The sequence below is a fragment of the Rhea pennata genome, chromosome 29 (assembly GCF_028389875.1).
Source record: "Rhea pennata isolate bPtePen1 chromosome 29, bPtePen1.pri, whole genome shotgun sequence".
Classification (NCBI taxonomy): Eukaryota; Metazoa; Chordata; class Aves; order Rheiformes; family Rheidae; genus Rhea; species Rhea pennata.
The window spans coordinates 4,761,521-4,777,157 of record NC_084691.1 but is presented as its reverse complement, the minus strand read 5'-3'; the positions used below and the strand labels follow the sequence as shown (position 1 = coordinate 4,777,157).

Here is a 15,637-nt window from a genome sequence, read left to right as displayed (position 1 = left end):
GTGCCGGTGCCGGTGCCGGTGCCGGTGCCCGGTGCTCACCTGCCTGCGCGGAGGCGGCGGCCGGGGCGCAGAGCAGCAGCAGCGCCCAGCGCAGCGCGCCGGGAGCGCGGGGCCGGGGCCGGGGCCGGGGCCGGGCCATGCTCGGCGCCTCGGCGCGGAGCCGGCGGGCTGCGGCGTGCCCGGGCGCGGCGGGGGGAATGCACCTGGCGCCGGGCCGGGCCGGGCCGGGCCGGGCCGGGCGGGGCGGGCCGGGGCGGGGCGGCTCCCGGTGCGCCCCGGCCGCGCCCGCCCCCCGGGCCCGGACCTGCCCCCTGCGCCTGCCGGGCCCGGATCAACCCCCTGCACCCCCCCCCCGGGCCGGGACCCCTCCCCGCACCCCCCCCCGGGCCCGGACCTCCCCCCTGCACCCCCCCCCCCCGGGCCCGGACCTCCCCCCTGCACCCCCCCCCGGGCCCGGACCTCCCCCCTGCCCCCCCCCCCCCCCCGGGCCCGGACCTCCCCCCTGCCCTCCCCGGGGCACCTGGGCGTCTGTCACCCCCACGGGGGACCCAGGCGTCCCGACAGGGTGAAACCTGGTGCATCAGCGGCCGCTCTGGCACGCGTTGGGGGGGGGGGCACCTGGCCCCACTGCAGCCCTCCCCCCCACACCTGAGGATGAAGTCCAGCCCCTCTGGAGCCCTTTGCTTCTCTCCAGCCCCCCAGCGAAAGCCCCTGCTAGGGCCCTGCCCAGCCCCCCAGGAGAAACCTGGCCCATCACAGCCTCCTGCCCCCCCATAGTCTCCTGGCAGGGAACAGCCCCACTGCAGTCCCCCAGGACAGAGCCTTGACCCCCTGCAGCCCCCAACCACTCAGGTCTCCTGGGGAGAAGTCTGGCTCCGCTAGCCCCCTAGAGCAACCCCCCCCCCCAGCCCCATTCAGCCTCCCCGGACAAACCTGGCCCCACTGCAGCATCCCCCCCCCAGGGTGAAGTCCGGCCCCACTGAAGGCTCCTCCCATCCCTCCAGCCCCCCAGGAGAAACCTGTCCCCCTCCCCACCAGCTGGGGTCTTGCCTCCCACCTGCCTAGGGCAGCTCCCGGTTTTTGCCCCCTCGCAGGATCTGGGGGGGGAAGGGGCAAATGGGGGCAGGCTCCGTCCCGGCCCCCCAGCACCAGCAGGGCGAAGAGCACCGCTCCCAGGAGCGCGCAGCCCAGCATGTGGGGCCGCCCGCCCCTGCCGGGATGGGGAGCCCTTCAGCAGCGCCCCCCCCCTCCAGGCCCCCCTCGCGAGAAAGGCGCTGGGATGTCACCCCGCGCGGGGACCCCCGCCGCAGCCCCCGGGCACCGCACCGCCGGCCCCCCGCCCCACACCCGCTCAGCCAGGTTATGGTGGAATCCTTTATTTAGATTGCTTTTAGACACATTTTCCGCCGTCTCTTTACATAGGCTTGGGAGGAGGCCGTGGGGCAGCACCCTGCAAAAGAGAAAGGGAGAACGTTAGCGAGATTCGGGGGCAGTAAATCCCCACCAGACCAGGGGGAAGCCACCCGCCCCGGCTGCCTTGGGGGCTGCCCCACAGCCACCTGCCCCCGGGGCTGGGAGTGGTGTCCCCATGTGGCAGCCAGCCCTGCCCTCGCGCTCCGCAGCCCAGCCCTGATACGTACAGCGGGTCTGAACCTGGGCGGGGGGGTCCGGTCCTTGCGGGCCTCCCGGGAGCGGTTCCTCACCACCTTGCTGTGGATGGCACAGCTGACGCAGTAATGGAGCTTCACGTACAGCTTGGGCAGCACGTAGGCTGGGGGGGAGAGCAGGGTCAGGCGGAGCAGCGCAGCGGGAGCTGCGGGGGGCCTCCACCAGCGTGGGCGGACCCCCAGCGCCGGAGCACGCAAACAGGTTTGGCCCCCTCTCCCCTCCCCTCTGCCGCGTGCAGTACCGCTTCCAGCCCCTGCTCTGCTGTTTATCACGAGGCAAAACATGTCCCCTCCGCATCCCCGCGCGGGGTAGTCGGCAGGCAACGGAGCGCGTTAACAGCAGCGCAGCAGGTCACAGCTCCTCAGCGCTCCTTTAACCTCCACCCCCTACAGCTCCCACTGCTGCAGTGGCCGAGCTCACCCCGGGAACGGGAGCCAGGTCACTCCCGAATCAACAGGAGCCCAAGGCATCCTCACAGCTCCGCGGGGACGGGCAGGCAAGGGACCCACCCCAGGACCCCCCTGCACCCCAGCCCTTACAGTCGAAGACGCTGGCCTCAGAGATGTCTCTGACTGCTGCGGCCTCGACAATGTTCCTGATGACAAACTTCTTGATCGCTTTGTCCTTGGGGACACAGCGGGCGCAGTTGGTGCATCGGATGGGCTGGACGTGCCCACGGCCCTTCTTGGCCCGCCCGTTGTTCCTTCTCTTCTTCGTCTGGTGAGAATAAGGCAGAGACCAAGGAATGAAACTGAGGCCTCGCTCCCGACAGCATCATCTTCATCTGCAGGCCACAGACCCCCAACCCCACCTGCTGCCGTGCAGGTGCTGCTGGGGCCGCAGGGCCTGAAGGACCCTCATCACCTCAACCCCTCTGCTGGGGAGGCCTCACCTTCGATCAAGCCCCACCACTGTCCTCTTTGGGGCTCCCCATCCCCATCAGTTGCCCCAGACATCCCCATCACCTCACACCCCAACCTACACTGCTTTTGGCCTTCCTTACGCATCCTAAAACCCCATATGGGCCCCTCTCAGCCCAGACACCACCCAAACACCACGTAAGGCATTCCCAGTTCCTAAATACCCTACACTCCCCATAGGGACCCCCATCCCATACAGTCCCCCATGTCCTACAGCAACTTCTTTGCCCCAGAGAGCATCCAAGACCCCTTCAGGCACCCTATCCCTATGGGCACACCACAGACCCCTGCACCTCCTACAAGGTCCCTCTACACCCCTCTGGGGCCCTACAGCCTCCCCTGCCCCCACAGGACCCGAGAGCCTCTCCATTGCACCCCCTCTTCCCCAGATGGGTCCCTGCGGTCCCACATCAGCCCTTACAGTCCCCTATAGCCCCCTCTGCCCCCCAGCAGCCCTCAATCCCCCTATAGCCTCCCCCCTGCCCCACACAGGCCCTCACAGCCTCCCTCTGCCTCTCCTGCCCCACATCGCCTCCTCCCACAGCTCCCTGCCCGCCCAGGCCAGCCTCTCCCGACACCCAAGCCCTTCTGACACCCCCTCGGTCCTCGAGAACGCCGCATCGACCCCCCGGGGCCGCGCTAGGCCCCCCCGGCCCCCAAAGCGCCCCCCGGCCGCGCCGCCACTCACCATCTTGGAGCCGAAAAAGGATCCGGCCGCCGCCCCGCCGCCCTTATATATCCCTCCTCCGCCCCGGAAGCGCCTCGGCCGCTCGCCCCCGGCGCCGCCGCTCCCCGCCGGCCCTGCAGAGCCCCTGAGGCCGGCTCGGGGCGGCGGCAGCGGCGGGGCGGGAGCGGCCGGCGCCTCCGCCGCGGCGGGGGCTGGGGGAGGAGGAGGGGGACTACTTCCCCTCGGCGGCGCGCCCGCGCGGCGGAGGAATCCCACGCAGCGTGCAGCGCGAGGCGTCCCGGCGCGCGCCGGCGCCGCCGCCCGCGTGCGGCCGCTGGCCCCGCCCACCCCCGCGCCGCGAGGCACGGTGGGAAGTGTAGTCCCGAGGCGGGCGGGGAGGCGGCGCGGGGAGGCGGCGCAGGCCGCGGGCCGCCCGCCCCCAGCGCGGGGGTCCAGCGCCCCCCAGCACCCACAACCCGGGCCGAGGGCACTGCCCCCGCCCCCCCCCACGTCCTGGGGGGCCCAGGCCCCCCCCAGCCCAGGCGTCCTGCCCCCAGCCTCATTTTTTTGGGGGGGGGGGGGGCAGCCCTGACTGGGAAGGAAACGGAGGCGTTAAATTACTCATGTTTATTTATAACAGACCTTCAGCCAGTACAGTACAAAACTTACAGTAGTATATCTCCATTACACAAATATTTACTTACAATATATTACAGATACAAAAAGCTTTTGCGGTAAGAGTTGGGTGGGGTTTTTTTTTTTTTCTTCTTTTTCTGTTTTTCTCTCTCAAAAGCGAGTCTAACCTCACAAAAAAAGGAAAAACAAAGACAACAGCAAATCCATTAACGATATACAAATGAAAACTTGTTAGAAAGGAAGGAGAGGTTGTAACTGGAACAGGGTCGGGGTATTGCACATCATTGTTTTGTTCTTCATACATCTGATTAAAAAATATATATATTTACACAAGTAAAGCGACCTGGAGTTTTACAAAATTCCTACATTTGTTTTAGACTCTTTTACAGGTAAAAGAAAAGAGAGATGCAGGAAAAAAAAAACTTGCAGAATTTCCATTTCCTCTTTAAAAAAAAAAAAAAAAACAACAAACCCTTTTGATTCCTGTGTTTATTCCAGCTCTAACACGGGGGGCTGGCAGGGGGGAGGCGTGGGGTGCCACGGGGCTTCTCCGTAAATCACGGATCTTTGCTCCGGCTTCGTGTTTTATTGGGAATAACAGTCAGGAAGGGACGAGCCGAGTGTCGCACCGAGCCGCCGCAGCACAGTGGTTGTGGTCCAGAAGGGACCGGGAGCGCGATTTGGGGCGGAAAAGCGGAGACGGGGAGCGGGGAGGCTTCCCCGGCCCCGTCCCGACCGGAGAGCCAGCAAAAACCGGGCTGACCTGCGTAAAATGCGTTTTTAGACCACAACAGTGTGTGAAAAACTCCCCTCCCACAAAATAAGTGACCTTCCCGGGCACGGCCGCTCCCGGACGGAGCCTGCGAAGCGGGAGCGAGCCGGAGCCGGCGGCGCTCCCGGGACGTCCCCGGCCGCGGGGAGGCACGGCGGCTCCCGCCGGCTCTGCGCCGCCCCCGCTGCGCGTCCAGCCCGTCTTTTATTGCTTCGTTACGGAAAACGAGCAGGATTTTGCCGCCAGCGCCTCGGAAGGAGCAGGTCCCCCCCCCCACACACCCGCAGCGTATCCCGGCGGGACGGCCGCAGCCGGACCGCGCGGCTCGGAGCGGGGAAGGTCGGACGCGCCGAGCTGCTCGGCCCCGGCCCAACGCCTGCAGCCGCGGGACCGGGACCGCGTCCTTCTGGCCGCAGCCGGATCCCGGAGGGCAGCCTGCTTGGCGGGATCCGCACCGGCCCTTGGCCGCTCCTCCCCGGCTCTGCGCTGTCTGCGGGAGCTGCAAGCGCTCCCCAAAACTCCCCAAATCCCAGCCTAGACTCTGCTTCAGAACCCCAAGGACCGGGACTTCCACGTGCTTGGGAAAATGAAGTCCCTGAATGTTTCCACATTAATTTTAGCAGCTCCCCCCGGTCTTTTTTAGGAAGTGGAGCTTTGCTCCACGCCAAGGGACCCCGGCGAAGCGGGATGAAAGGCCTCGGAGCTGGCTGCGCTCCCACGGAGAGCAGGGAAGCGCAAGCGAGTCGGCGCCGCGAGTCTGCCGGGGTGGAGGGGGACAGGGGAACATCTGGGGAACGTCCCTGACCGCCGAACAATCCCGAAATGTCACGCTGGGAGCCGGACGGGCTCTTCCGCCCGAGCTGCCGGCAGCCGTCTGAGAAACGGCTCAGCAATTCCTTTTCACATCTCGAAACACAAACACCGTCAACAGAAAAGCAAGAAGGAAAAAAAAAATAAAATTAAGAGCAACGAGAGTTGCTGACTTGTGAGGTGGTTTTGTTTGTTTTCATAGAAAAAAGAACAGCCTTTGGTTTCAACCTCAAGAGAGCAGTTTGTTGAGCTGCTACTGAGTGACTTTTTATGCATCTTGGGCCTTGGTATAAAGCAGAGATCCCGCGCCCCGCAGCGGCCCCCCTCCGCCTCCGAGCCCCGGGGCCGGCGGCTGCCGCGGGAGAGACGAGCACCGAGGACGCGGCCGGCTCCTCCGCGCGCCCCGCCGGGCATCCAGGCCCCGCTCGCACTTGGGTTTATTTATTCATTTTTTGGTTATCAACGGCCTTCCCCAGCTCTGCCTCCAGAGGCTGCGCCGCAAAAGCCCTTTCCCGAGGGCTCCCGCCGGCCCTGGGGACTCCATCCCAGCAGGGCCGGGCCGGGCCGCTCCGGTAACTGAGCCGGCTCCCGGCAATCTGCCCTTGCTGCAGCGATGGCCACGTCCCCGGGCTCGCAGCCCGCGGGGCAGACGGACCTAATGGGAGACAGTCGTTGGATGCAGCGAGCGACACCACCTCCCGTCTGCCAGCGCCGGGGCCGGGGCTCACGTCCTGCTGTCGGCACTGCCAAACGGAAAGCAGTGCAGGGCTTTCGCCATTGCCTGGACTCCTCCATGCAAAAAGAGCAGGGCGAAAGCTACGAAACAGCAAAAAAATCAGGCCGCGAATTTTCCTAGGATCCCGCCGTGTGTCCCCCGAGAAAGTCGGAGGAAGCAGCTTGTGCACGGCGCAGCACGGAAGGAGCTGACGGGCTTCAGCCTCCACGGGACTCGCGGCTGGCGACGGCCCTTTTTGTGCTTAGCTTTTCTCCGACGCTCTCCCCTCCGGCATCGCTGCCGGAGTCCAGCCCGGGGCACGGAGAAGGACGCCGGGTTTGTTCCGGCTAAGAGGAGCGAAGCGCTTCGTGGCAGCGGGAGCAACGGGCGCCCGGCCTGAAGCCGAGACGCTTCCACCGAGACCGGGCAGAGGCAGCGCAGAGAGACCCAAACCAAGGCGGCAGCGCGGATCGGCCGGCACTGAGGAGCAGGAAATCCCGGACGGCAGGACTGAGCCCGAAAGACGCTCGCTATCTTCCTAAGTTTCCTTCACGCGATCGGAGCCAGGCGGATGCACGCAATCTCCGTAGCCTCCGCCGCACCTTTCCAAGCAGGGCCCGGCTCAGAGGAGGCCTTAAACAACATGGGGTCGGGCAAGATCCAAGCTGGCCAACAAAGCAGCTCTGCAGGTCGCCCTCCATCAGCGGGCGACGCGGCACCGACTTCACCTCGCCCGTCCCGCCCGCCGCTCAGCAGCCGCGCCGCGGAGAGGAGCGCTGGGGGCCCCGCTTCACCTCCCGCGCGGTTAATGCCACAGAGAGACTCGTTAAAGCTTGGGGCACGACGGCCCCCCAGGTACCCACCGGGCAGGAGCTGGCTCGTGGCCCCCAGGAGAGGCGAGTCCTGTGGGTTTTAGCACCTAATCTGAGGTTCGCGCCGCCCGCGAGCAGGGACGGGCAATGCCAGACCGAGAAAAGAGCTCAAACCTCCAGGCCTGCTTCGCACTGGCGTGTGGCCTCGCTGCGTGCTGCGGCGAAGAGCCCTCGGCACTGGGGCGGGACAGAGAGGAGAACCGGTCTCAAAAATTCAAGAGAGACTTTGGGAAAAAAAGAGTTATAAAAAAGAGAAACTAAAAAGCTTAATAAATAACGGGGGGAGGTGAGAGAGGGGGAGAAAGCACAAAAAAGTCTGTTAATATTTAAATAACTCCATTTATAAAAAGGCAAATTGTTAAGAGCTCCCCCTCTTCGGGGTTGGTTTTTTTTTAGTTATTGAATTTTTTTTAAATATTTTTGTAGCCAAAGTCAGTGCAAAGGAGTATAAAAGAAAAAACAACAGTTCCATGCCCTAAGGGTGGAGGGGCTGAGCTAGAGACAGAGGAAGAGTCGAGGGCAGGTGGGGTGGGGGGACAGGGGGAGGAAGAGGGGGGTTTAGCCGACTTTATGCTCGCCCCGCACTATGTGGGAGGAGAACTCGTACCGATCCTGGCTGTGGTAGCCACAGATGTTGCATTCGAAAGGGTCTCTGAAGCCGTGGCAGCCCATGTGGATGGTGAACATGACGTGGTCCAGGAAAAGGATGCGGCAGTGCTCGCACTTGAAGGCCCTGATCTGCTCCCCGTCCTCGTTGACCACGCGCAGGGCTTCTTTGGCTGAGCTGGGCGTGGAGCGGGCGGCCGGGGGGCCCTCCTGCAGCTTGGGGTCCTCTTTGGCGTAGGCTGGGCTCTGGCGGCTGCTGGCGCAGTTCCCCGCCGGCAGCTGCGAGGTCCGCTCTTCGTGGTTGCTCTCCGTGTCCGTGGAGTCCTGGCAGCCGTTGCTTGGCGATACGCCCTGCTCCCGGCCCCGGTACACCACCTGCACCCCGTCCGGAACGTCCTCGTGTGCTTCGGCGGCTTCGCGGCCTCCTGGGATCTCCAGCCGGCCCGGCAGGGGCTGGATTTGGGTGTAGACGGAGCTGATCACGGGGGTGACTTCGGAGATGCAGTTTGTGGGGGGGAGCCGGAGGGGGCGAAGGTGTTCTCCTCCCATCAGTGACAAGGAGCTGCCGTACGAGGGGTCGAGGGGGTGGTGGGCCGAGACCATCTCCACGTCCTTCTCGAAGCCAGAGTTCACGTCGAAGGGGAGGTCTGAGAGGGTGAATCGCATCTGCTTCTCCCCTGCATGGAGGGAGATCGGCATCAGGACGGCAGCACCCCCGTGCGCTGCTCAGAGGCCTGGTTTTAGTGACCTGCCAGGTCCTTCTCCCTCCTGGCACCGCATGCAAGACCTGCCCCACGCGAGCCCGGGGAAGCCCCCCCGCGCAGGGATCGTGCGGATGAAAGGCGCTATGCAAACACTGGTGGCATTCGTAAGTGCAGAGTCTCACTCTCAGGGGTCCTGGCCAGGCGCTCAAGCCCTGCTCCAGCAACCGGGGGCTCCTCCTCACCCTCCTCTCTCCTGTCTGCCCGGGAAGCAAGGGGCCATCCCCTTACCCACGAATTTCTGAGGTGTCGATCGTTTCCGTTTGGTGAGGCTGTTCGCCAGCCGGTCAATAAACGTCGGCCGATCGGAGGAGGGGTGAAGCAGAGAGTCCGGCACTATCTCCAAGTCTCGCATCTCGTCACCTGGCAAGACAAGGGAAACCCGTTCAGCCAGCAACCGAGCGACAGGCACTCTGCGACCCAGGCCAGAGACTGTGCGGCCAGCGCTTGAGGCATGCTGCTCCTGCCCTCTTCTAGCTGGGGCAGTCGGGACAGACCTCCAGAAAGGCTCCCAGGTCCAGGGCTGGAGGTGAATCGATCGTAGGGAAGCACCAGCAGCCGCTCACCTCCCTTCTCTGTCAAGCTGGGCCCATTCCTGGCACTTTGGGGAAGAGGAACCAGCTTCGATGGCTTGAAGCACCCTCACTTTCATTGCTGGCTCTCAACCCCAGCCCGAAGAGATCTGCCCCACATTGCTGCTGGTGAGGGCAACTCTGCTGTCCCTGTGCCCAGGAGGTTACAGAACAACTGGTTAAAGTCCCTGTACAGCCTGTAACTAACTAACCTCACTGTAAATACCAATGACTGTAGGAGGATCAGGTCTCACTCTGACTCCAAAGGCTGAGGAGCCAGAAACACCTAGGGTTTGGTTCTTTGCCAATGTAGCAAACACAGGAGGTCTATCTCCAGGCTCCAAGGAGGAAAGAGAATGTGCTTCCAAGTCACCCCTTGTCTGTTTGCAGACACCTACCCACAAGGTTAAATCCCCTAAATCACAGTGGCATAATTGTGTTCCATTATTTATGGAAAACACGCCCAGTAGGTCTTGAACTAGGATTATAGGACATGGATGTGTTTCAATGCAAGGCACTTTGAAAAGCGGCACGGAGAAGAGTGATTGAGGTAACACTTTGCACTTCCACAGGTTTGCGGCATTAACCAAACACACAGGCATAGCACCTTTCATCCCAGGATCACCGGGGCATGGGAGAGCTTCGGGGCTCACCCCTCTTTTCTGAAGGCAAGGACGTGCCCAAAGCTCAGCCCCACCAGTTGGCAGCAGGGCTGGAAGGCGAAACCACGTCCCAGTTTCCTACCCCATCGTTACCCCTCAAGTCGTCCCAGAGCCAGGAGGACGTGGGGACCCTCGCGTCCCGCGACTCACCCGCCAGCTGCCCACGGCACTGACCTTGCTGGCTGGCCAGCGACTGCGGTTCAGTGTTCAGACTCTGCAGGTAGTTGTGGCACCGCTCCTTGTGCTCCTCCAGCGTGCTCTGCTGCTTGTAGCTCCGGCCGCAGTAGTTGCACTTGTAGGGCTTGCCGACTGTGGGGGAGGAGACTGCAAAACATGAAAACAAGATCCTGGCCATAAGAACAGATACACTGCAATACAGCCACCCGCAGCCCTCCTGAAAAAGCCTGGGAAAGGGCTGGAATCGAGGAAGAGTCAATGAGAGAGGAAAGCAGCAAGGCCCATCTGGTGCTGGCAAGGCAGCAGCGGCTGTAACGTGGCGCGTTGCAGCAGGGCAGCGACCCTTGCTGCGAGCCTGTCGGCACATCTAACCACCTAGATGTGCTGCATAGTAAGAACCTTCTTCCAAGCACCAAATCTTGTGCGTTTTGGTACCTTAGTAGAAAATGTTCTGTAAACGCTGTAAATCTGGAGTGCGGTGAACTGGCTCTAGAGCACATTTAAATCAACAGGCTCCAGAGTGGAGAACAAGACCCCAAACTTCCAATTCTCAGCTTCTAACTCAGTGGTTCTCCTGACTGCTGTATACCCAACCAGGGCTCCTGCACACCCCAGCAGCTCGCACCCACCGGCTCCGATCTGCTCCCTTAACTGCTGTTCTCTGGATGCCCTTAGATTTTAAAAGATTGAAGGTTATGCAAATAAACCATAATGTGGCTGAATGTCGTTACAAAACATCTCTGACCTGGCTTTTACCCATGCTCTGCCACTCTCAGCGACATTAGTTCCTAGCAGCTGCCCATCCACACATCCTGCGCTTCCCCACGAACACGGCAGGTCTGCAGCACCAGGCAGCCCTGATGGCAGGGGCAATACTTAAGAAAGGCAGCTGGAGCACGCTGCAAATTCCCCAGATTTTTTAAACATTTCTAAGCATTTCTCAGCCCCCTATTTTCTGCAAAGCCTTCAGTGGTTTGGCCAGCACTTGGCTGCTGCATGGAGTGCACACGCTCCAAGATCCACGATAAGACCATCGTCAGTCACGTTTTTGCTCTCCTCTCTCCCTGTTTTCTCACTTCTGGCGGAAAATCGCTGAAGTCACCCAAGGTTGGTGCGCAGCCCCGCCGGACGGCAGCCGCCAGACGAAGGCGCGCAGGCACAGCACGCTGCGGACCCCGGCGCTGCTCCCCGCGGCAGGCTGCGCACTCAAATTCATTATCGGTGTGTTTTAACCAACAAGACTACTTAAAGCGAAAAATCATGACACCTCCCGAGGGGAGATGGTATCTTGAAAACCCCGCGCAGTTTCCATCCTGACGGGAGGTGGCTGTCTGCGCAGAAGAGGGGGAAACGCAAACGCTGACGTGGGGGGTTTTGCTCCGATCGCGGCGTTATTGCTCATCGAGCGCGCTGCAGCACCGGACAAGCCGACATCCTGTATGGGGAAAGCCCTTAATAACGGAGGGGGCCCAAGGGACACGAGCGCCAGGGGCCGGGCTGCAGCCGCTGGGTCCCATCGTGCTGCATCCCTTCTGGAGGAGGCTGGGCAGGAGGGAAGAGGTTAATTGGGGAAAAGAGGCGAGTGCAGGGGGTTGAGGGGATTCTCCGGGCCATTTCACTGCTTTTTGGGCACTGGGGCAGGACGGAAAGGAGCGGAGCCCCGTAGCCGAACCCCGCGTGGGCCCGTCAGCCCAGCCTGGAGCTCGCCGGGGAGGGACATCCCGAAACCGCGCGGCCGCGGGGAGCTGCGTCCGTCCCCTCCGACGCCGCGCCGTGGGCAGGGAGGCCGTTTTTCACTCGCGGCGGAGCAACGGCCCGATAACGGCCGATTTTGCTCGAAGCCGGAGCGCTTCGCCCTCTGCGTCGGAAGCGCAGGAACGCGCATTAGTCAGTGCGAAAGCCGTCTGCACCGCATTCGCCCGTCTCGGGGAGGAGCGTGCTCTTTGCCGAGACCGCCGCGCTCAAGACTTGCTTGGACCAGACTTTTTCTGTTCCTGTCAGATTTAAAGGGTTGTTTTTGTCGCTTGTGGTTTAACCTTTAACTGCTTCTCAAAAATACGTTTTCAGGTTGTAGGTGAATTATCATTCAGGGAACGCACTGTGCTGCGACGCATCCTCCTCTGGACGGGACATGCCGAAAGACCAAGCACAGTGCCACGCGCTAAAATCCTGAGTTCACCTAATCCCAGTGCTCATCTCTGTATCACAGGTCAGCACTTGTGTGAGCAGAACACCCAGTTCACACCAAATCATTCTTCCAGCTCCTTACGGCCACTGTGACCAGTAATTTTCTCCTGGACCAAGTCTCCCTCATCTCCAGGCAAAAGACAGTTGTGCGGCAGATCCAAGGTGGAAAGTACCAAATCCGGCCTGAACACGACCGCAGGAGCCAAAACCAGCAGCGGGAAAGGAGAAAACGAGCTCCTGTTACAGCAGCGGATCCCTGCCTGATTTCAGCCCTGCAGCCCAGCCAAACCACAGGCCGACGCTGGCGTTCGGGAGCAACCATCTATTTCCCCACGGCAGCTCCGGGTTAGAGATCGATTCAGAGGAGCTGATGACAAGTGCGAGTCTCTCCTCCCAGCCCTCCCCATGCAGCATTATTGTCACAAAGCAGCTGACTATTGGTTTATTCCAGCCTCAGGGGAGGCGAGGATTCCACTAGTCTCCAAGTATGAACACAAAAATGTGCGTTAGGAATTTATTCCTCAAATGTAGCAATGTAGATGCTAGAGCCTTGTCTCCCAATTTCATTATATCTCATTAATCTCTATCACTTGCTCAGCTTTTAAGCTAAGAGTTCCCTAAATGGCTCGTTTTTGTTACTCCTAAAGACAAAAAGCAACCCAAAACTCTGCGTTCGTTCGTGCTTCATTAAGCTCTCCTGATCGCCACGCTGGGACCTGGCCTTTCTCTCTAAGCTGGGGCCAGGAAGCTCCGTGGTCGATGTCCTGCAGTTCTTGCCTCCGTGGGGGGAGCTTGCCCCCAGGATCCTGGCTCTGGACTCGGCAACCGTCCGACCGTGCTGGAGCCGCTCTGCAGGGACACGTGGCCCAAGCCGCCCCACGGCCCATGCACCACGGCAGCAAAGGGCCCACCTGCAGAGCCGAGGCTGCTGCGCAGCTCTGCCCGTCACAGAGCTGGCACGGCTGCTTCCTCCTGGCCCACTCCCCATGGAGAGAAGTTTTTTTTTTTGACAGACTACAACAAACAGAAATGTTCCCTCTGCACACAGGCTCCAGGTTCATTTATTTCCTGGGCTGGGAAGCGGCAAGGCCTGGAAGGGACGGCGGTCCCAGGGGCTGGGTGGCTCATCTTGGCGTCCCGCGCGGAGGCTGCAGCTTCTCATCCATTTCAGAGCAATGCAGCCTGTTTGATCTGGATTTTAATACCTCACTTTTTTTTGGACAGCACATCTTCCAAGATGAAAGCCTCCATGTCCCTCGTGGGAATGGCATGAAACGCACATGCCTCTAGTTAAGGGAGAGGGAGGGAAAGCCGAGCCCAGCTGCCTTCTACCCAGGCAGGGTAACCACAAGACTTTCGCCTATGAAATCCGCATTAAACGAAGGGTTTCTTAATAATTAGCTCCCATAAAGATTAATTTTTGTTTGATACTTTGAAAGGACTTGTCCCATTTCTGCGTCTCTTAAGCACTCAAGGCAACCCTCGGTGTGCCGGGCGACGTGGAGGCGGCGGCGCAGCGCCGGGGGCGAACGGGCCGGGTGGGCGCAGCCGGAGCCTGGGCACGAAGCTGGGGTTTGAACCCACGGGCTCACTGAGGGTTTTATTTGCTTTTCCTTTGAAAACGTGCCTGTAGCTGGCAGGGGAAAGCACCACCGACAGGAGATGCTCTCAGTGCGGAGCAAGGGCTGCAGCCAAGCCAGAAGGACCATCAACGCAGCGTAGCAGTAAGGTCTGTGCTCAGGAGGAGCCATGACTAAGGAGCCGTGGGACGACCTGGCATCCGAGCGGTCTGGACAGGGCCAGGTCCCTGCCCCTCATTAGAAGCCCCCGGCACACGTCGATCAGGAGGAAGCCCCCAGGAGCAGGAGGCAAGCCCCGAGCAGGGTCACGCCGGCCTCGGGGCGCGCCGCCGCGGGCGACACGCAGCACGCGCCCTTGCTGCACCCCGCGCGTCCGCCCGCGGCACGCCGGGTCCCCGGACGGGGCTCGGGCGCGTTTCGCGTAAAGCCGGCACCCGGAGCAACCGGCTCCGGGCCCCGGAGGAGGCAGCGGGCAGGTAAGAACAGAGCCGAGCCAGGGACGGAGACCTTCCTGGTGGGATCTCCGCTCCAGACACAGCAGACTTTTCGGAAGGACGAGGACCGCTCCGGCTTCCCGGCTACGCCGTGGGCTGGCGTCGGGGCAGGGAGAGCTGCCGCCGTGGAGCGGGCGCGTCGGACGCCGAGGGGCCGCTCCGAGCCCGGATCAGACAGCGGCGCTGGGCCGACCCCGGGCTCCAAAACCCCCAGGCTGGCGGTGCCTCGGAGGGCGCGGGGGCTGCGCCGCCCGCGAGGCGAGCTCCCAGCGGACGGGTGCCGCAGCCCTCGGCGCGGCGGCCTCGGAAACTCCTCCCCGAGCCGCCGCAGCGCTGCCCAAGATGGAGCGCGGCCGGGAGCCGGCTCGCCGCCGCCGCCCTCAACGACCGGGAGGAGCCGGAGGGCAGCAGGGGAGGACGACGGATGATGCTGATCGCTCCAGACCGAAGGGCTCTTCAGGAGAGCCGGCGGCCTCGAGGCGCCGCGGTCGGCCGCTCGCAGGAGCCGCTCGCGGGGAGCCGGCGCTGGAGCCTGCTGCTGCTCGGCCTCCGCGCGGGGCGGGAGAGACGCAGGCACGCGCGGCTCTCGCTGGAGTCAACGACAGGAGGGTTTCTGCCCCCGACCGCTGGCTTATTTCTTTTCTTTCTTTCTTTCCCCCCCCCTCAGAGATAAGGAAAAAGTCTGGGGAACGGCTTTCTTTGGCAGCTCTCCCCTTTAACTGGCAAAGCCCTAAGCCACTAACCTCACTTCCTTCCCTGGGGTGAAACGGACTGTTTTTTGATCACCTTACTATCAAAAACACCATCCACTGCCAAATCTGGCCAGGCTAGAAAACCAGACAGCCAAGGGGCCAAAAAAGTTTTGTACTGAGCAGCAGCTTGTTCCCTTTGCAGCAGGGATGTCCAGAGACAAAACACAACCAAAGCGAAAGCTCCTGCAATGCCCCAAACCTCCTTGCACCGCAACATGACATGCAAAACACAGATGAAAACACACAGGCCAGTTTGCAGGCTCGATACCTGGCTCTTAGAGCTTAAACTGCCCAGATTTTCTCGCTGCAGCTTCCAGGAAAGTCTCAGAGGCGCAGGGGGTTAACGACAAACTCCCACAGAAAACGGGGAAGCGGGAAGATTCGGCCACAGCAAGACGGGAGCGTCAGCCCTGACCCTCTGGCTGACAAGGGCACAGGGCCGAACCTCGGAGATGGTCAGGACTCTCAGCCCAGGCGGCGAGGGGCAAGCCGGCTTTCCGAGCGGCGGCGGGAAGGCCCCTGGGCAAGGCTGTGACCTGAGCAGTCTCTTCAGAGGACAGGTTTTCCTCCTTAGAGGAAGCGCACAAGACTCTCATTTCCATGAGGCACTCAAAAGGTTAGAGAGGAGAGTCACAGGTGTTCAAACCCATCTGCACGAACCTTAAAAGCCCCAGCAGCACCGCAGAAACCCTCTGGTAGGCAAATCAAGGGAAAACGATCACAGAGCAGGGGGCTGGCTGGCGTCTTTCACTCCCACCCATGGCCCCAGCCAGCTGTTACATCACG

General features: G+C 61.9%; 2 protein-coding genes across 13 annotated transcripts in view; both read right to left on the bottom strand.

Annotated features, from left to right (window-relative positions):
- Positions 1-1,360: 1,360 nt before the first annotated feature.
- On the bottom strand, positions 1,361-2,442 carry RPS26 (ribosomal protein S26; the record flags this gene model as incomplete). The annotated part of the gene is made up of 3 exons (XM_062597445.1): positions 1,361-1,450; positions 1,641-1,771; positions 2,208-2,442. Coding segments are annotated over 3 exons (402 nt in total), but the record flags the coding sequence as incomplete, so codon positions are not given.
- A 1,425-nt stretch (positions 2,443-3,867) lies between these two features.
- The window catches only part of IKZF4 (IKAROS family zinc finger 4), a 40,547-nt gene continuing 28,777 nt past the window's right edge, over positions 3,868-15,637 (bottom strand). For 9 of the 12 annotated variants that reach the window (XM_062597394.1, XM_062597396.1, XM_062597406.1 and 6 more), the window contains 4 exons: positions 9,836-9,985; positions 8,659-8,790; positions 7,668-8,343; positions 3,868-7,237 (listed from right to left, as the gene is read on the bottom strand). In XM_062597394.1, coding sequence (XP_062453378.1) covers positions 7,108-7,237; positions 7,668-8,343; positions 8,659-8,790; positions 9,836-9,985 — 1,088 coding nt within the window. In that variant the 3' untranslated portion in view covers positions 3,868-7,107. The other 3 variants (XM_062597400.1, XM_062597399.1, XM_062597401.1) reach the window with 3 other exon arrangements.